The 21,428-nt window shown below is 40.8% G+C and overlaps 1 protein-coding gene across 1 annotated transcript; it reads right to left on the reverse strand.

Annotated features, from left to right (window-relative positions):
* Positions 1–5,243: 5,243 nt before the first annotated feature.
* On the reverse strand, positions 5,244–17,914 carry MTFR2 (mitochondrial fission regulator 2). Its single transcript, XM_065402168.1, has 8 exons — positions 17,852–17,914; positions 16,959–17,060; positions 16,403–16,507; positions 16,041–16,165; positions 13,533–13,753; positions 12,109–12,415; positions 7,567–7,747; positions 5,244–5,342 (listed from the first exon to the last, which is right to left on the reverse strand). Exons 1-8 carry the CDS (start codon positions 17,912–17,914, stop codon positions 5,244–5,246), a joined length of 1,203 nt encoding a protein of 400 aa, XP_065258240.1.
* Positions 17,915–21,428: the final 3,514 nt, after the last annotated feature.

Consider the following 21,428-nt stretch of genomic DNA (forward strand, 5'->3'; position numbering starts at 1 on the left):
GAAGAATGGCTGCTTAAGTAAGTAATAGCCCACTTGACGGTTGATACCTATCTGGGGTTGCCAGTGTGTCTGTCTCTAAAAACAGGTTTGTGGGTGTTACTTAGAATTACAACACATTTCAGTAATAATCATACAGTAGAAACTCATAACTTCACAGATTATGTTGAAACACCCATTTCACCAGGATAACATTCAGCAGATTCTGAGTTTTCAAATGATACCTCACAAGGTACAAACTATAAGCATATAAAAGTGGTGAACATGTGGTACAGCGTGTCACACTTACCTTACAGTAACTGTAACCTTACAGTAACTTTGAGATGTCTGCACATGTGGATCCCACCCATGGTGTGTGGTGCACCAGTGCAGTAATATGGGAAATTTTCACTAGTACTGTCCAGTGGGAGTCATGCATTTGCTCATGTCCTCATGGTCCTCTTCTCCAGATGGCTTAAAAGCACAGCAACCCCAACTGTCACTTAGTTCTTTCACCAGAATTCATAAGACTCCAAGCTGCGGGGAAGGAGAGCAAGTCATGGGATCCATAGATGCAGACATCTCAAAGAAACAGTTACTGTAAGATAGGTAACAGTTCTTTCTTTGAGTACCGCACATGCGGATCCCACTCAGGATGATTAGCCTGCAATTATTTTCCATGGAGGTGGGAACTAGGAGTTATTTGAAAAGAGACTGTACAACTGCACTTCTGAAATTGGCATCAGATCTGGAAGCAGTCACTTAACGTTCCATGAATGTATGAGCTGAAGTCCAGGCAGCTTGATCAGTGGTAGAAATGCCTTGCAAGCTAGTCGTACCAATTTTAATACCAACACATTTATGTGTAATGGATTCCTGATTGCACAAGAGGCCGTGTCTGAACATGATCTATATGAGCTTCCCAATCCTTCTTGGGTGCATCTGTTATCAGAGTTCTGGGCAGTATCAGAGAAGCAAACAGAATTGTTGCAAATAAATTTTCTCAATCATTCTACAGAGGACAGAATCTAATTCTGAACTGTCACTCAATGGCATGGCATGAATTTTTGGTTTGTAGAACAATCTGATTCAACTTTAAAAAGGTCTGAGGTGTAGTCTAGTGAATGGAATCACAAAAATACATGGCGCTCTATGGCCTAAAAATTTGAGACATCTTGACAGATGTTTGAGGGCATTCATGAAGATGGAGTATTAGCTGTCCTATTTCAAATCTATCCAAAGAGAAAAAAATTCTTGCTGCTAATGAGTCTAATACAGCCCCCAAAATTCTGCCAATTGGGACAGAACCAGCTTTGCCTTTTTTTCAAATGAATCCTCAAACCTAGGCATGGAAAACCTTCCTTACTACCATGGACACCTGTTCCCATGATTTTCCCTGTATAGCCCAATCATCTAGATAAGGGTAAATGTGTAAATCCTGTTTGTGGAGATGAGCTGCTACTACAGATAGGCATTTGGTAAATACCGTTGGGGCTGATGAAATTCCAAAGGGAAGTACTCTGAACTGGTAACAGTTACATAAAGCTATTAATCAAAGGTACTTCTTGTGTGTGGTATGAATCAACACATGAAAATAAGTGTCCTGTAAACTGAGGGTAATGAACCAATCCATGGGATCTAGACCAGGAATAATCTAAGCAAGAGTTACCATATGAAATTTGGCATGCAACATGTATTTGTTTAGAAGCCTGAGATCTAGGATTGGACACCAACCTCATTTTCTTCTTCAATATGAGGAAACAAAGGGAATAAGAAGCCCTTTCCTATAAATTCTTGAGATTCTATTGCTCCTATATTGATTAGGACATTATCTCTTGACACATAGCACTCTCGTGAAAATGGTCCCTGAAGAGGGATCAGCAAGGTGTAAGGGTGGAAGGGACAGTTAAACTGAAAAGCATAACCATCCTTGATTATTTGAAGCACGCATTGATCTGTGGTGATTGCCATCCAAGCCTCCTGGAAAAAGAATAGATGGGAACCAGAGAGAGGGACGAAAGGGTATAGATCCTTATAGATTAGTCCAAGATCCTCTATCAGAGCTGATGGCCATGTCTGTCCTGATTGCAAGGTTATCAAAAAGGATTATTGAGCTGATCTCTTCTTTTGGTAACTCAATCTAGTCCTGGCTTGATCAGAAGACCTCTGTTGATGAAAATATGAAGGTGTAGTATTCCTATATCTCAAGGAAGAAGAATGAGGGCAAGATTGCTTCCTTTTAAAAGCTGGGATATAACCCTGGTAATCTGCAAGTAAATCTTGAGTCTTTCAATGAATGAAGAGACTCATCCATTTTAGCACTAAATAAATTCTGCCCATCAAATGATGAATCCTCAATGGTTGTCTGTAGTTCTTAGGCAACCCTGATGCAGGTCTCATAACAACAGCTATAGCCATTGAATGGACACCTGTATCAGCTGCATTCAGTGCAGCCTGAAGTGAGGTTTTAGCAATTAACAGAGCTTCACAGATTAGAATTTAAAGATTAATTTAGATCAAAGGTAACTTGTTCCTAAAGCTAGACAATCTGCCCCACTGAAGGTAATCCTATTTAGATAGCATGCTTCATAATTAGGCTGACGAATAAATACATTTTTCTCCCAAAGATGTCTAGTCTCTTTGAGAGCTGACTTTTCTATTAGTCTTGATTTTTCATTTGCAGCAATAACAAGTGAATAGAATCAGATGAGTATAAAAATACTCAATCTTTGGACGGTATCTTACATTTACAACCTGCACATTTTGAAATAGCTAAAACCAAGGCAGGAGTAGCCCAAAGATCCTTTGCCAAATCTAAAGTACACTTATTTATAGATAAAGCGACTATCTTGAGATGCCGATTGTAAAAATATGAAAGCTTATATGCCTTCTCCTGTACCATTTCCAATGGGACTTCCAGCATTTGTGCCATGGGCTTCAACAGTTCTTGAAAGACTTTAAAATTGTGCATTCTCACAGGTATAGTAGATGACACAGCCTCAGCAGATGAGGGATAAGAACAATGTGCGGATCTAGATTAATCTTCTTGATGAAGTGGTGCCTCCTTGTCACTAGAGATCTGATGTTCGTTGTTGCTATAACCCAAAACAGGAGAATGATGAGACATCTGAGAACTAAGAGTTGGTGATCTACAAGGATTCCCCATAAACTGTGGGTGAACTTGTCCTGAAAACTATGGGTATTGAGACCATGACTAAGCTTCAGAACAAATGGGTAAGACATACACACCTAATTTGGGGGAAGGCAAATAGAATGAGGTTCTTGTGTACTGATGTTTTCTGATTTGCTCTCCTCTTAGGTAGTGGGATGGAATTTGAAGAAGAGTCAGAGTCAGAAGACTGAAACCCCTCCATTGATGAGGTAATAATTGCAGACTTTAAAACTAGAGTATGGCTTCTATACTCAGTCCCACTGTCATGTTGATGAAGAGAATTTTCATTATAGGTATTAGATACTTTTTGAGGAAGAGATTTTGATGGTACAGAACTAGAAGTCTCTAATAATGGAAACTCAGGCTCCTAAGTTTCAGGGAGGATAAAAACGAGCCTTTTGGAGCTGTGAAATACTAATCAAAGGACATCGGTGCTGACAGATCTGTAGCCTCTTCTACTTAATAGCCACTGCCAGGAGAGATGTTTCAATCACAAGGTTTCAACAAATATAGGACTGGGGCAGACTGATTGGTGTACTGGTGTAGAGGTAGATGGTGCTGGTAATTTCTTTCCCATGGACATAGTATGCTCATCTATCTGTTCTCTATGTCAATGTGGCACTGAAGGCTCTGGCATCAAGTTTTTCTGCATGGCTTCATTGATTCTTTTGAGGAAGCTCTTCTGCCTCCAGTCACTGGATTTAGTGGGCGGTGCTACAGAGTTCATGTCTCTCACTTCCCAGACAACAAGGGTCCCTGTCTGCTCTGAAAGCATTTGAGAGTTCTTCTTGAGCTCAGAGTCACACGCTTGGGCACTGCAGCACTGGCAGGTTGAGTTTGCAGTAAAGAGCTCCGAGCTTTGTTTTCGTTCAGGATCTGAAATGTAAGATTTACAGGCCTCCTGCCTCTTCTAACCATGAACCAGAGGTCTGCTCACCCTACACAGGCTAGTGAGGCAGTTTCTGTGCTTCACCCAGCTTCAGGTGGAACTAAGTCCACTTGGGCACTGAAGACTGGCACTGGCATATCTGCAAACAAAAAACTTGAAGAACTTCTCCCACTTTCAATAAGGTATGCTTGGTATTTAATTTATGACTAATAGGTTCCCTCCCCCAATATTCTAGTAGGAGAGAGAGATTATATTTTAGATCTACTTTTCCCCTTTTCGTTGTCTATTAGAGGGCATGCTTGATTTAATAAAAAAGTTGACCAAATCTTTTAAAAACTGTGACAACACAAGAAATAAAAAAACCAACCCAAAACAATGAATTTGCAAATGATGTACAGGACAACACCTTCAGTGACATAAAAGGGAAATTTATTTTATAAACTATGTACAAAACAACAAAATGTTGACCTAAAATACGGAAGCAAAAAGGGAAAGACACCATAGTCAATGAATGTTTATTTACATAATGAATTTAGACTAAGCTTGTGCAAGCAGAAGTCTCTCCAGAGCCTTTTTTGCTACAGAACACAAATTTTTCTCATTGCAGGCAGTTAACACACAGTTCATATCTGACTTAATTAAAACAAGGCAAGTACCATCACTCATAGTAAGCAGGACTTCTCTGCTGATCCAGAATAAGTTAAGAGATTGTTTGCACATGGAATGCTGAGTTGCTTTAGGAAGCTATGATGAAGCTCAGGGAGACCTGCTACCCTCTCGATGAGAGACAATATTAATATTGATTACATAGTACATACCTACTTCACTTAAAACTTAATTTCCTGAGCTATTAATATTTTGTTTCCACACTCCCATGTATACTTCAGCCTCCACACTGAGAAACATCCAGTCTTTTTTATATGATCTGCTTCCCATTCAGAGTATCTAAAAAGTTATCTTCAAACATTCTGGTCTGCAGCTATAAAGTAATAAATGCCAATAAAGTATTTTTTTATAAGCAGACAACACACTGACGAGCTTGGCTGTTGGGACGCTCAAATCAAAAGAGGTAGTTTTATAAACCATAGCTCCTGGGGCATGGGAGTGTACACATCCCAGTGTACACATTTTATGAAATTGTTCCTGAAATGGTCCTGCAACTCATAAGCATGCCAGTTGTTGGGTTTTTCCACACAGCGCCACCAGTTAAATATGTACCCTTGCTTTTGCTGTTGATACCTGTGTTACTTCCTCAGCTTTTATGAGGTTGTTCTTTGAATTCGGCTTCAAAATGTGACGTCCAACCTAAAAAAAAAAAATAATAATAATAATAATAATTTTAATTCTATAAAATGTCTAAGAATACTCAACAGGGAAAGAATAAAATTTTCAACATAAAGATACTGCAGGCTGGAAGGGCTGTTGGAGTTTCCCCCAGCCTGGGAAAAATGAAACCCATAAATGTTTTGTCAAGTTAAAACTACGTACATGAACAAACCCTTTCATATGTGTAAGTATTTACTCAAAACACAAAAGAACATTCACACTGTTAAAAACAAAAAGCTTGAAGTCCCCAGTCTAAATAAAAAGGCCTACCATTGCTTTTGTATCTGACCTTAGATATAGATAAACTCAACAACTTATTTCCTTTTTTAGCAGCAAAAAATTTTTGAATAGAGCAGTGCAGATGTGTGCCCCCTCACACACAAGCAGTTGATGGACAAGCTGGTTGGACAACAGGTCTTAAAAGTTGACAAATTGAGTTCAGTCATCTTCCATTAACTTACTTTCACAGTTTTCCAACAATTTGACACAACCTTTTCTGGGATCAACCAGTTCTGTGACTTTTGTATTTGGGATCAATCATTTTGATTACTTAATGCAGGGGTTCTCAAACTGGGGGTCGGGACCCCTGAGGGGGTCATGAGGTCATTACATGGGGGGTCGTGAGCTGTCAGCCTCCGCCCCAAACCCCGCTTTGCCTCCAGCATTTATAATGGTGTTAAATATATTTAAAAAAAAAAAAAAAAAAGTGTTTTGAATTTATAAAGGGGGTCACACTCAGTGGCTTGCTATGTGAAAGGGGTCACCAGTACTAAAATTTGAGAACCACTGACTTAATGGAAGGGATCTGTAGTATCTCAGAAATATAATGCAGATTTTGTCTGTGTAGTTCCAGTTTTTATTTTATTTAATCATCCTAAATTTTTATTGAGACTGCAACCATTGTATCTCTAATCTTGTTCAATTGTGTTTATAAATTTAACACTTAGCTGTACAGTTGTGTAAAATGCAGACTATTTTGATATTAAATTTTCCTCATATTCCCTGCAAATTTCAAAAACACACTTTTATGGTAGAAGACATAAATATAGACAGTCTTCACTGGAAAAGTGGAACATCAGCCCTTTCTTCAGTCAACCAACGATGAATATGATGATGGCTGCAACAGAATTTCTAATGTTGCACAACATACTTTGGAACTGCATTAGATATTTTTCAAAATGAGATTTAAAATAAGGTTGCTGAACACCAATACATCAAAGGTGAGATTCTATAATGCACCTCTAACAGGCACTGCACAGAATTTGCAGGCCAAGAGAAAGAGGGCAGTAGGTGGTGGAAGCACTATACTGGCTTTAAAACACTTTTGTGCCCTCCTAATCCTGAGCTACTCCAGTGGCTAGACAGGCCCTGACATAACACAAAGCCCCCTACGGGCTTGGCTAAGTTATGTTAGCCTCTGCAGGCTGCTTTATGGGCAGAAATACTGCTCACAATCTGTGCAGCACTCCCCCCAACGCAGCCCCCCTACCTACAGCACAGCTCCTATTGCCAGTACTTACTAAGGGTCCTACGGTACGGCTTATGGCCATCTTCCACAGTCCCTGCAGCAGGGGAATGATGATTTTTTTTACACCACTGTAGCCCCTTTACCCAGCATGGAGGGGGTGGGTGGGCGTGTGTGTCTCTCTCTCTCTCCTCCCCCCCACAGGATTCTCTAATCTATCACTGTATTTTTATTTTTTATTTTTTGAGCAAATGACATAGGTTTGTCAGACATCTCTCTGCATTCTTGGTTTTTAAAGATGAAAAATCAGTAATGCTAATGAGGAACACTTTTTCAATACATGCATGCTTGTAGTTATTATCAGGTCATTTCTCATGTTTGATCAATCATCTTGTTTTAATAGAAGTGTTGGTTCTGTTAGCCCTTGTATTCTCTCTCTCACTTGGAGCATCTAGTCAAGCTTTCCTCTAGTCACATTATCAGATGTTCTGCCCATTTTCCACAAATTTTAAGATTTTAAACAAACTAAGCCCCTATCTGTTCACAGTTCCACTCTCTTCTCTTCAGTGTTCCATGACAGTTAATTCCACTGACAAGCCATGCCATTCACTCACTGGTTTTCCATGATTCCAGAGTCTCGAGACCACCAACATTCCCTGATAGTGTAAGCAATGGGAAGCACGATGAGGGATTTTTGTTTGGGTTTTTTGGGGAGTGAGAGAGTAAATAAGAGCTTACCAGAGGGGCTTCTGGACTGGAAAACGGGGAGGAGTCACAAGATCTGTTTTCTTTGTCCAATGAATCATTGCCATTTTGATGTGCAAATTTCTGCTTTAGAGCCTGAGCTATTAGAGCTGCTGGATCCCACTGTGAACTCCTCCTTTTTCTTGTCTTAGGAAGAGGTGTACCGCCAGGTGACCTACAAAGAACAAAGACAAACTGTGTCCAGTCCATGAAAACTTAATGCTGGTCCTGGACAGTAATTACATTATCCTAGTGTGCTCTACACCTTAGACCAGCTTCACATACCATTCAGGTTATAGAAACATAACTTAGCAAGTAATATAGCTTACTGTATTCTGAAATGGCTTACCCATGACCAAACATGAATAAAAGTAAATGCAACAATACTGAGAAAAATCCCCTGCCTACAGTCACAGCAAATACTTAAGTTGTTCATAATACCTCTGATATTATTTCCTTATTCAGGTATTAGAATATTGTGGCAGGCCTATAAAAATACAATTTTAAAAAGAGGTCTCCATTGTACTGCCAGATACCGCTGTATCAATTATGGTCTGTCACAATATTCCCTTCTGGCCTTAGAATCTATGAATCGGGGGAAAGTTAATTTAATGCTCATAAAGTACTCCACCGTCCCTATTTGTTTTCAGTTAAAACACTGGACCTTCATGAGTTTTTATAAAGATTAACAAAAAGTTGTAAAGTTTCTCAAAAGACTTTACAATAATAAAGTAATATGGTCTGATGCAAGACGTCAGTTAAAAATTAAACTTGCAAATATACATGTTCATCCAGTCAGCCACACAAGGGCCCATTTGCAAACAAGGACACTTCAACAAAATATCCACAACCAGCAACTGGATGCTAAATTGGCACACATGCATCAGTGGTTGGTTTTGTTCTCAAGTGTGTATCTAAACTTCCAAACTTGAAGTTAGAAACACTATTAAAATATCTATTTGAAAGCCAGTCATGTATTATTTATGAATCCAAAGCACTGAGTAAATCAGCCCTGATTTTTCAGAGAACCTCAGCTCTGCCCACAAGTTCGTGCTCAAAGATTGTGGATACAGTTTGTAGGTTTGCAAATGGAATTGAAAGTTTAATTTATAGCATTTGGAACTAGAAAGGGACTTTAGACATTGCAATGACTAACTTCTAGGCAACCTGCCACCCAGTGGAATTTACAGCCTCAAGTTAGGCACCTAGGCTCCCCACGCATTGTATAGGAGAGTTAGATAGTAAGAAAGGGATTCTCAGAAGCCAGCAAGCTGAGCAGGGAGATGCCTAAGCTAGCCAGGAGTGAAATGCCAAGGAAAGTAATGGGGCTTTGGGCCCAGATGCACAAAGGGAATTAGGAGTCTAACCCTCGTTGATCTGGGCCTCACGTGCCAGAGTGACTGGCCAAAGGAAGTCACCAATCTCTGCTTGGGATTCTCAGTCGTGAACCCTCTCTTGGAGTTAGGCTCTTGAATGAGGTCAACCCTTTCCTGTGAAATATCAAAGAGATTCCCCCCACCCACACACACAGCCAAAAAGGTCAGTGGTTAGGGAACTCACCTCGTATACTGGAAACCCAAGTTCAAATCCCGACTCTGCCGGATTTGGACCAGGGACTTGAACCCAGGTCTGTGACATCCCAGGTGAGTGCCTGAACCACTGGGTATTCTGAATCAGTCAGCCAGCCACAAAAATTCCTGATCTGCTTGCCCCGGCTGCCTTTTGTGTGGACCAGATCAGGCCCTCCAAGTGAGATAGATGGGGGGGGGGGGGAAGACACCTAATGCGAGAATCCCGCTGGGGTTAGGTGTGCAAGAGGGCTCCCAGAAGCTCAGTTGATGCAGGGCAGTGTCAGGGCTTAGGCAGTTTGAGCAACAGAAACTTAGGTCCTTAAGGGATTTAGGTGCATACAGGGTTAGGCAGCAACTGAGCAGTAGTTTTGAGAATGTTAGTGGTGGTGAAATGTTGGGCATAGGCTTCTAACTGCCTCTTTAGGAGCCTAAGCACCTTTGTGAATCTGGCCCCTAGTACTTATGTGGTGAAATCACATACTGAAGGCACGTAAAGCCTTATTAAAATCTGCTATACTAGAAAATCTGCCCACAATTATTTGTGCCAGTTATTTCCAGATATGAAATTTTTAAAAAAGGGCCTTTTAATAAACACTTGGTACAATATGCTCGGTGAAATCCTGGCCCAATTGACAACACTCATTGACTTGGGCCAGGATTTCACCCTCTGTTCTTATATATACACACTAAATTTTTTTCCTCAATAGTGATCTCTAAACAGACATTATCCTACTTCCTTAGGAGTATATTTTTATTCTAGTTCAGTAAATGTGTTTATTTAGTTTCCTGTGTATCGCATCTAAAAGAGCAGTTTGGCTCTGAACACAGGATATCAGTCACACAAATATTTAATAATCATATGTTCTGTAATCACATAAGTTTCGCATTTTGACCAAAACCATGTAAAAATTAAAAATTATTTGTACCAAACTAAAGGACTTGGGTCTAGGTTCAGTAAAATCTTCAGTTAAAATAGACACGTGCATTATACATGTTTGAAGACTTCAAAGTTAGAATTAATGTATTTTGGATGTACTGTTAGTTTTCCAATATTTCCCCAAGGAGTTGTCCTTTTACAATGAACTCAAAAGTTTGTTTGTTCAGATCTGTTTTCCTGCACGTTTAGCTGATTTTGTAAGTGAACTCCAAATAGCCCCAATCACAAAAAAACCAAACAGGAGACAAAAGATTGACCGACCTATGCAGGAGACTACAGTTTTAAATTAGACAATGCTTTGCTTTTGTATGTAATATATTTTCACTTGATACTCTAGGCAGTGAAGATGCAGCACTCTTGGGAAAAATTGCCTGCTCAAAATCTCTCAGGGTACATCTACAGGACAAAAAACAAAACAAAACAAAAAACCCAAAACAGTGGCAGTGAGTGTCAGAGCCCAGGTCAAATGGGGCAGGCTCGTGGGGCTTGTGCTACAGAGCTATAAATGGCAGAGTAGACATTCCCACTCAGGCTGGAGCCCAGGCCGAGACACGGCAAGGAAGGAGGGTCTCAGAGCCTGAGCAGGAATATCTATACTGCTATTTTTAGCTCCATAGTGCAAGCCTGAATCAATTGACACTGGGTCTGAGACTCACTGCCCATGTGTGTGGGGGGGGTGGGGGGGGGAAGGAGTTTTGCTGTGTAGATGTACCCTTAGGAAAGTGTTAAATGACAAACTACATGCCTAACAAGCCTTGTGGATAGGGGAGAAGCAGTAGATGTGGTATACCTTGACTTTAATAAGGCTTTTGATACGGTCTTGCATGACCCTCTCATAAACTAGGGAAATACAACCTAGATGGAGCTACTACAAGGTGAGTGCATAATTGGTTGGAAAACTGTTCCCAGTGAGTAGTTATCACTGGTTCACAGTCAAGTTAGAAGGGTATATGAAGTGGGGTCCCACAGGGATCAGTTCTGGGTCCGGTTCTGTTCAATATCTTCATCAATGATTTAGATAAAGGCACAGAGAGTACACTTATAAAGTTTGCAGACAATACCAAGCTGGGAGAGGATGCAAGTGCTTTGGAGGATAGGATTAAAATTCAAAATGATCTGGACAAACTAAAGAAATGGTCTGAAGTAAACAGGATGAAATTCAATAAGGACAAATGCAAAGTACTCCACTTAGGAAGGAACAATCAGTTGCATATATACAAAATGGGAAATGACTGCCTAAGGAGGAGTACTACAGAAAGGGATCACAAACTAAATATGAGTCAACAATGCAACACTGTTGCAAAAAAAAAAAAAAAAAAAAAAAAAAAGCAAACATTATTCTGGGATATATTAGCAGGAGTGCTGTAAGCAAGACAAAAAGTAATTCTTCCGCTCTACTCTGTGCTGATTAGGCCTCCACTGGAGTAGTGTGTGCTGTTCTGGGCACCACATTTCAGGAAAGATGTGGACAAATTGGAGAAACCAGAGAAGAGCAACAAAAATGGAAAACATGACTTATGAGGGAAGATTGGAAAAAAAATGGGTTTGGTTAGTCTGGAGAAGAGAAGACAGAAAGGGAATAGGATAACAGTTTTCAAGTACATAAAGGTTGTTAGAAGGAGGAGGGAGAAAAATTGTTCTCCTTAACCTCTGAGGATAGGATAAGAAGCAATAGGCTTAAATTGCAGCAAGGGCAGGTTACGTTGTACATTAGGAAAAACTTCCTGTCAGGGTAGTTAAGCACTGGAATAAATTGTCTAGGGAGGTTGTGGAATCTCTGTCATTGGAGATTTTTAAGAGTAGGTTAGACAAACACCTGTCAGGGATAGTCAGATAATACTTAGCCCTGCCTTGAGTGCAGGGAACTCAAAGACCTCTCGAGGATCCTTTCAGTCCTATGATTCTATCATCTCAGGCAGTTGTCAGGAGCACCTGTCCATTAAACAGGTTTTCACCCCAGCGTTATCTGCTGCTCCCTAAATACTGTGGTGTTCGCATATTTTTGGTTTACATTTAAAATCAACTTACTTCTCAATAGTTCGCAGTCGGATTTTGTTTATATCCTTCAAAACATCCATCATACTAAGAACACCCTGGGTCTTCTGGTGTTCAGTTTTGTCAACAGTTGTTGAGCTGGTCTTACTTGCAGCACGACGTTGTTTAATAAGTTCAATTGCTGAATTACTGGCTTCAAAGCCAGATGGTGCTATGGAGGGAAGTGGGGGAGGTGGAGGAATTACAAAGTGATCTGGTGCGGTGAACAATGGAGTAGAAGTCATTGCTGGCACTGGGAAAGAACCACTTGGAATGCCAAATGAATTCAAGACATCTGAACCTATCAAAGAAAATAAGTATTATTATTTTTTTAATTAAGAGAACGCGTTACTAGTATTTGAAAGTTTGAGAAGATCAAGCCAAGTCCAAGGTGTCTGAGCTATATTGCAAGATCCTAATCTGGGAAGGACTATTTTTTCTTAAAACGTCGAACACCTAGCACAACATGGTGCTACCAGAAATAATTACATAAAAAGGAAAGAAAAAAAAAAAAACCTGTTAAGCGAAAGTTATTTAGGTTTCAAAAATCAAGCACTCAAAACTTAGGAAATGCCAGATTTAAGAGGTCTATGCAACCTTAATTCTGTCCATTTGTACATCCAGCCTGTGCACTGAACGAGGCAGGGGTCCTGTTGGGGAAAAGCCATATGTGGCCATGTAATTAAAAAGAATATCATAATGCATACAAACAAGCCCCAACCGGTCTCTCCTTCCACCTGCACAATTCTCATTGATATAGTAGCTCCCAGGCATACCCAGTACAGAACGTGTTGCTGTTGAGACATGGCTCCAGCTCTTTAGAATGTTTCAGTTATTTTGGCAGCACACCTAAAATTTTACTAAGTACAAGGGAAATGGTAATTAAAGAGTTTATAACTCAGCTAAACCTATACAGAATTCCACAAGACCAAGAAAAACCCTCTGGCCCAAGGGCCTTTCCCCTGTCACATTATAAAGTCTTGCTACAAACAATTTAGATGTTAGAACAAAAAAGGTCAGAAGAATCTTTTATAATGCAGAGTGCTAGGCAGGCTAAATATAGGGTTGCTCCTTGCTCACCCAAAGGGTGAAGCTATCGAAATGGTGGCCCAGGCACTCTCCCAGGTGACAGTGCAGAATGATACACATACTCTTGTGGGCTTCACCAGAAAAAAAGATGATTTAAATCAACTCCAACTTGAAGGTGATGAACTGTCCACAAAGTGAGGAGAGTGAAAAAAAATTAATTTATGAATGTAAGAAATAGAGACAGACAAAAACAATCCTGCATTCAAAATACTTTTCACTTAATTCACAGAAATTTAGATAAAAAGTAAATCACGGGATAAGTACTATGGGCATAAAACAAAGGAAAGCTCAAAGTTTAAAGACTGTAGTATAAACAAAAACAAGCGTACTTGATTGATTACTATTTCTTGATCCTTGCACTGCAACAATTGCAGCAATCTGGGCACGAAGAAGGGTTAACTCATTTTCAAGTGCAGAAATTTTTTTAATTGCTTCTTCATTCACAAGATTTTCTTTCTCTGCTCTATTTTTTAGAACAGTTGGCAAGGAAACTATAGCTGGAGATACATCATGGTCAACTGTAATTATTTCCTTTCCCCTTGATTCAGCCCTAAAATATAAAAATATAAACTTTTAAAAGTTTCAACTGAGTAGCAACAATTTCATGCCCCCCACAGGGAAAATAATTAGGGTAGAAATGCATTTTGTAAGTTACTGGCACAAGAAATTGAAGTTATGAAACACCATTGACAATGATATTAGGCTTTAATGTTTCAGAGCTTCATCTCTTTCACAAGCCATTTTGCATTACATTGTTTGATAAGCACTAAATTTTGCATTTTTAAGTATTCAATTTTTAAAAAACGGTTATCAAGTTTATCACCAATAAGAAGAAAAACCCCTTGAAAATGCACTTTTTAGAATACTTGGGCAATTTACTCAGGAGCAGAGATTGACCATTACACAATGGTTATGCTGAATGATTGGGTTGTAAAAAGGGGGAACAAAGAGCACTTTCTGCCTAGATACAATCAGGAAGGGGGCAGCTATAAATTTAGATGCACAAACAAGGAAGTGAAATGGGTGTAGAAGGTGATGAGACACACCCAGCTAGGACTCCCAAGAGTGTTAGTAGCCCCAGAAGAAGCATATGGGTTCAGGGACAAGATAGCTGCACTGCGGGGAATACTAGACACACATTGTAGCCTTTATGGCAGATAACTACAAAACATTAAGTGAGTATAAACTGATAATCTGTCACCTGCTTGAGTAGATAGCCTGAAATAAAAACCTTAAATGGTGAGACCTGCTTCATTTATCTCAATCAGGGCCCAGTGGGTTTTCCAGCCAAGGAATCTGGCATTTTCCCCAAGATGTCATGGAATTCATCATTTCACTTTAGTCAGGCATGTAACATTTTGCCTTCTGTCTCCCTGCCCTACCAGGATCTACCTGCAGTTTTCTCTTGCTCTCCAGATTACCCAGCAAGAAGTTAATTTGGATTACAATGCATGCTCCCTTCAAGTATTCCATGGACCTAGAGCAGTTAGAATGGGGAAACTATACGAGTAGGCTGATGAATGAGGCAGCCTCGAGAATAACACAGTCAAGACCCAAGAAACTGGGGAGATAAACCACTAAAGCTGGCTACAAGCTCCTCTTTTCTTTGGCAATTAGGTCCCATTTACTGTATAACATATATAGCTCTGTGTGTAACTGTCCGAGAAAGTCATATGATCACCTACTGAGCCATTTCTAATAACTAAATTGCCAGATCATAACAATTATTCTCTTTTTCTATGATTTGTGCAATTCTCTCAGTTTTTGTAGTACAGAGGCAACGTAACATCATTAACAGCTTAAGTATTGTGGTAAAAAGAGACATTAGAACTCCAATATTCCTTCTAACCCCCCAAAAAAGCAAAACATACCAGCCAATTCAGATCTCCCTACTTCTTCTTGTAGTTTCACACCAACAAACAACAAGATCAGAAGAAGACAAACCCATGCAATATAAAAACTAGATTTGCAATATCCAATAAAAATACCAAATGTTAATTGAGCTGTGGGTTAGTCGTCTGAGCACACTAAGCAGCATAAACAACTAAGTTCTAGCTCTGAAATATCCACTTCCTCTGTGACCTTCGGTAAAAGTCATTTAAAAGGGACACAGTCAATTTTGTGTCTATTAATTATTTTAAAGTTAAACTTCATGTGCTATGCCTGTCCAAGTTTCGCAACAATATTTGTTGTTTTACAAATTACATTTTCCTATTTTAGTAATTATCTTCCTTTTGGACTGCATGAAAGCAGAAAAAATTAAATGAAAGAAGAAATGGTGAAACAGCCTATATACAAGGCAAACAAACTTTTAAAATACTTAAAACTTTTCTTTCAGTTATCGTAATCTCAGAGGTTTACTGGTAACAGCAATGGGTAAAAAATTAACAAAACTGATTTTGAGTTAACAGGGACCCTTTAATATTTCTGTCCCAGTGTTCTCCTCTGCAAAAAAAGGATAGTGTTCATTACCCAAAAATAAGAGGTTAGAGGTGATAATCTCACGGAGTGTTAGGATTAGATTCCATCAACGTTCACCCCACCCCCAAAGGCTGTGAATGAAAGCACAATGTGCAAGTGCCAGCTACATTCCTGGCACTGTATAATAACAGGGAGGAAAGAGCTCAAAGTCTGGGAATCCTCCAATCTATGTGTATGCTATATAATGCTAGCTAAAGGGTAGGCAAGAATTGCTGGGGGGGGGGAAATCAAGAGAAAGAGCTAACTTCTAAAGTGTCAATTTTGCTAGGGCCCAGAAAGGTTTAGACAATTGCCAGTATCACAGGCTACAGGACCTGAGTCATTCCTACCAAAATAAGCACAGAGCATTTACTTGCCTAAATCTAGCAAAAGATTCTCCCTCATCATTTACCACCCTCAGAATATCACCAAGAGATGGAACTACAGGATTTGGTGTTGTACTTCGTTCGTCATAATCCAAAGAATTCAGGTCTTGGACCATCTAAAAAAAAAAAAAAAAAAAAAGTCAGGCCTCTGCAAAGTAAAGAATTTGGGTTTAACAATAAAACTTCCTCAAATAAGAGGGACTCAGTATTAGATAAGTGAAAGTCATTGAACAGAAAAGATGTAGTGTACCATAGTCATGAAAGATAAAAAGATTAGGAAAGCCATTGTTAAATTTAACGTGAGACTTCTTGCTTAAATAATTAAATGTTAAGAGTAGCAATAACCCACTCACCTGAAAGTGAGGTCTTGGACAAGGTTCTAAAGAAAGAACTGTCCCAAGTCTACGAACAATGCTTCGCGTAGATCCATATTCCTTACTTTGCCAAACTGATATAATCTAAAAGTTAAACAAAAGAAATCTGGGTTTTTAACTCAATGGTACAAACATTTATATTTTTTCAAAATCATTAAGAGATCGTACCATATGTGATCTGACCATTACATACTTAGATTGGTCTACAAAAATGTTTGCTATCCTAAGGGAGCAAGGGTTCAGAAATGGCCTCAGGAGGATCTCTCTTCCTGGACCAGTTTTCAAGTTTCTGGGATGTACGTGGTGATGTGCCAGGACATTCTACATGAAAACCAATAGGGGGTGAAACTAATTACACCTCCTAGACAGGAGGGTATCTAGAAGATCTGTTGGAGAACAAAGGACGACCCAGAACGAATGAGTCAATATAGGCTGTATCTGGATACACAAACCACTGCTAGCAAAAATGGGTGGGGAAATCATAAAAAAAAGTTTAAGATACTTTCACCTGACATTTCCTTATGATAGCATATACCTGCTGAAAGTGCCTTCTTGAGAAGGGGGTTGAAGGAAGACATGTTTCAATCATACGGACAATGCTGCTATTGTCTATATGAGCTTCCCACCTTGGTATGAACTGCCAAAAGAAAAAGCTACTGTCAAACCAGAGAACTTTAAACAAAAAACAAAACAAGTTAGTCAGTGTAACCTTGTCTACACTAGCACTTTTCCTACAGTTGGTGTAGCACTAGTGCAGTTCCACCAGTAGCAACAGTGGTGTAGAACAGGTGGTGGCATTTTTACTACCACATTATTTACGTTTGCACATAGATCTGAGAAATGCTGAGCAAACATAAGTTCTTTGAGGTTAAAACTTGTGGTGCTACAATTAGTGCTGGACATTTTCAGTGTAATATACACCAAAAAGAGTTGCATAACAGTCTGACACATTAGGTTTTCTTAGCATTATGGTCCTGATCCAAAGATGGTGAGTCCCTGTAATGTCTATTGAAATCCATAGGAACTGTATGTGCACAGCACCTCTCGTGATCAGGGTCTATAAAATATGGAATTAATTGTTATTTGGAAGTCTTTACATGCCAGTTAATATATGAAGGCAAAATGTAACAGACAAGTAAAATCATCAGATGGGCCTTATGGCTTGTCTACAGAAGGAAGTTTACCAGAATAATTATACCACTATAGTTAAATGTACACGTAGGGTTACTGGTATGTGTATAAATTATGCAATAACCCCAAGAACATATCACCCCTTACTGCAGCACACATCCCTCATACACCACCGGCACACACCAACAGAAATCTCCTAACACAGCACACGCACTCACCTATCCTCACTCATGCTTACCAGACAACCATGAACTTAAGCAGCAAACCAATGGATCATCACTAGTAATATCAGTTTACCTGATCAGCTGGTACACCAAAGTATTCTAGCAGTTGCCTTATGAGATTCAGTAGTAGAGCCATTTACAGAGCAGTCTGAGAATTCAAAAGTTGGTAATAAACATTAGTTTCATATATATCCCAGAAAAGTTCAGGATACCCTTTTCTACAGCTGCAAATAGAAGAGAGCATCACTTCAAGACAAACTCCTGCTCAGACTTCTCCACACACTAAGGGTTTACTTCTATCACCATTGACCACAGTGAGAACAGATTCAAGCCCCAAGGCAGCTGAGAAGCCAGAACATCAAATGCTAGACCCCTAAATATACTGAACTCACTTGAGACCCACTGATCTTAGTCCTGGATCTTGTTTTAAAATCAGCAATATTTGAAAAATAAAGAACAGTCCATTGTTTTAGATGCAATTGGAGGACCTCTCTCTTCCCATGATTTATCAACGGTTTCCTTTTTAAAGAAATGGGAAATAGTGGTAATGGAAAAGCTACTCGGAAGTTCTGTGAAATGTGGTTACTTTTACTGAATTCATAAAAGCCCCCGCTTTGTTTGCTAGCGAAGAACAAGAAGCTCTCACTGAGCTGCCCGAGGACTAGACTTTATTCTGTACGGAGGCGTTGTGAACGAGGTGCCCCAATAAATCCCCAACTGGCAACACGACAGCTCCGCCAGACGAGGGCCTCCGCCCCTGGGTTTTCAGGGAGCGCTGGGAGCCCCACTGACTCCGACAGGCCGGTCCCCGGGCCAGGCGGAGGGAACGGCCCGCAAGGCGCTTGCGACCCAGCTCGGTGGGATCGCCGGGTCCGCCGAGCCGAACCCCGAGAGAGGTGCGGGCGGTCACTAGGACGGGGCCGCTGCCCCCTACACGAACGAACCCGGCCCCGCTCCAGAGCGGGAGCAGCGAGACCGCCGGGGCGCCCAAGGCCGACACGTCACGCAGCCCCGCCCATCGGCTGTGGCCCAGGAACCCCGCAAAGAGCAAACCCTAAATAACCCCCAACCCAGCGTGACGCGTCCCGCCTTCCCCCAGCGCCGCCGCCGCCACGTCCCCTTCAACGGTTACAGCGCTCGCCCGCGGAGGGGATTGACGCTAGGCGCGTGACGCGACATGTGCGGCCCCCTCCCCTCTTACTCAGGCTCGCGCTCCTCAGGCTTCACGAGGTCCTTCCCGGGGCCCCCGCCCCTTCCTCACCCCAGCGCTAGGGCGCTGCAAAATCAAATCAAAATTAGCGCCTCGCACGGCCCATTGGGTAAAGCGGATGGGGGCGTGACGCACAAATCGACCCACCAAGGGCTAGGGGCGTGGCAGAAAGCGAGGATTCGAATGCTGAACCAATAGGAAAGCGCGCGTGGAGGGGGAGCGGGGCGCTCTCCTGCGTCGGCCGAACCCAGTACGTTCTTCCTCTGAGAGGGAAGCGGGTGCCGCTGCCGTTGCCACGTGCCGCCGAGCTCAGCGAGCCTGCCCTGGCAGCCGCTGTTCGCCACGGGACGGTGTCCGGGAGCGGCTGCCCGCTGTGCCGCGCTGCCCTCGGGGCTGTGGAGCCGGAACGGCGCGGCTAGGGGAGGGGGAGTTGTCAAGCCCAAAGTCAGGAACCTGGCACGTGCGTGTGTGAGCCACTTTCGGCCCACCTCCCTGTATTAAAAGGGGAGCGGGAACTTAATCCAGTCCCTCTGGAATGTCTTTGGCTGCCAGTTACAAGTCACGTTACTGGCGCTGGCATTTAAATGCATAACTTATGCATTTTGCTTTGTGCATTTCCTGGCACTTCGTGTATAGAAAAGTTTCGCGTTTCTTTTGTATAGTCAGATGCCCCGGTTCCTGACATGTCACTTTTTTTAAAAAAAAAAAGTCAGCTATTTACCAAAACATATAATCCACAGATAATTAAAACTGGCCTTGGCTGTTACTAGATGTTAGTTTCTGATGAAGACAGTATGCTTTTGTTGGGAAGAATGAGATTGTGTGCCTCATTGATGGTACTGCTGCATATAACTTGTGTACTACTTTGTGAAAATATTCTTCATTCCTAGTGCAATCCTTTCAATGCTCACTCAGTTCCTTACCGTACTGCCTTTCTGCTTCCAACTATGTGCCCTGATGGGAGCAATCCATAGCAACTGCTGCCATCAATGGCACTTGGAGAGTATAACCTAGAAACACTTTTCTATTTATGGCTTTGAGAAGATGTGGAAGTTTGTATAAAAAAAATTCCTTGTTTGAGAACTTCTCAGCTTTCTTAGTGATTTACAAGGCCATGTAACACTTTGTTTTCTTAGACAGGATTAATCCCCTTTAATTTGTGATGCATAACGAAGATCTTGGATGAGAGAGGAAATATTCTTGTCACTAGCAAATAAATTGCCTTTTTAAAATCTTCTGGTATTTAGCTCAGCAGGGAGGCTTCAATTTTGTAACGTTTGTTTTGATCTGGTGTTCTAACAAGGATGTAATAAGGAACTTATACTTCTGAAAGACAGCAACTGGAGGTAGTTGCACATTGTGCTTAGATGCTTCATTCTCATCATCTTTTTTTCTCATTTTATAATCTTTCACCTCTATTTGTATATGGAAGAAGTTGGGTAGGGGAAGAAATCAACCACTATTTCCTGGAGCTGATTTTGAAGCCATGTTCTCATGCAATACCTATTGCAGTATTTATCAGGTCAACGGTTCTGCCCGCCTGTCATTTAAACTTGGGTCTGGATAAGGCAGGTCTCTTTCTTCTGCCCCTCATCAGATGCTTACTTGTTATATGCTAGCATGAATGACTGGAGAAAGGCGACACCCATGAGGTCCAGAAATTTCTCTATCAGTGACAGCATGGAACCTTCCCACTCAGTCATTCTTGCATCACTTAACCTCTTGCATAGACCGTTAATTTAGTAAATTACTATTAAACAAATGTCACCCTGCTGCATAAGTGTTATTGGTTAGTTAGTCAAAGCACCAGAACTTTATTTCTCCAATCTGACTCCTGTAACAAGCTGAATTTCAAATTTTACGGTATAAAGAAATTCTACATTGTCCACATTGCCACTCTTAAGTAAAAACCTTTGTTTGCAAACTGTTAGTATTCAAAATATTTTCCATCACTTTTGCAGGCACTTCATTTTCTTTCAGAATGTTCTTCCAATTATGTAATTACATAGTTATGAACATAAGAGTTACAACTGACCAGTCAACCACACACCTCGTTGGAATTGGAAGTACACAATCAGGCAACAGCAGAGACCCTCTCCTCTCCTCCCCCCCCCCCCCCCCCCAAGGCAAATACAGTACAGTACTATTAAATGTAAACTAGTAAAAAAAAAAAGGGAAAGTATAACTTTACTTCTGCATAGTAAAGTTTCAACGCTGTATTAAGTCAATGTTCAATTGTAAACTTTTGAAAGAACCATAATGTTTTGTTCAGAGTTACGAACATTTCAGTTATGAACAACCTCCATTCCCAAGGTGTTCTTAATACGGCGTTCTACTGTATGACAAACAACTGTGGCATGACTGAAAGGTTGGAGAACTTGAAGAAAAGGTAATAAGTCTGAGTTTGCAACTTCTGAGCTATGACCAGGATTAACACACA

Source organism: Emys orbicularis, chromosome 3 (genome assembly GCF_028017835.1).
Source record: "Emys orbicularis isolate rEmyOrb1 chromosome 3, rEmyOrb1.hap1, whole genome shotgun sequence".
NCBI lineage: Eukaryota > Metazoa > Chordata > Testudines > Emydidae > Emys > Emys orbicularis.

What these genes read in the sequence shown, in the direction of transcription:
- MTFR2 (XM_065402168.1), bottom strand. Translation starts at nt 17,914, where the DNA reads ATGGCTCTACTACTGAATCTCATAAGGCAACTGCTAGAATACTTTGGT. An exon ending in TTGGTGTACCAGCTGATCAG is followed by an intron (nt 17,061 to 17,851) that starts GTAAACTGATAT and finishes TTCTTTTGGCAG; the next exon opens with TTCATACCAAGGTGGGAAGC. An exon ending in AAGAAATAGTAATCAATCAA is followed by an intron (nt 12,416 to 13,532) that starts GTACGCTTGTTT and finishes TTTCTTTGATAG; the next exon opens with GTTCAGATGTCTTGAATTCA.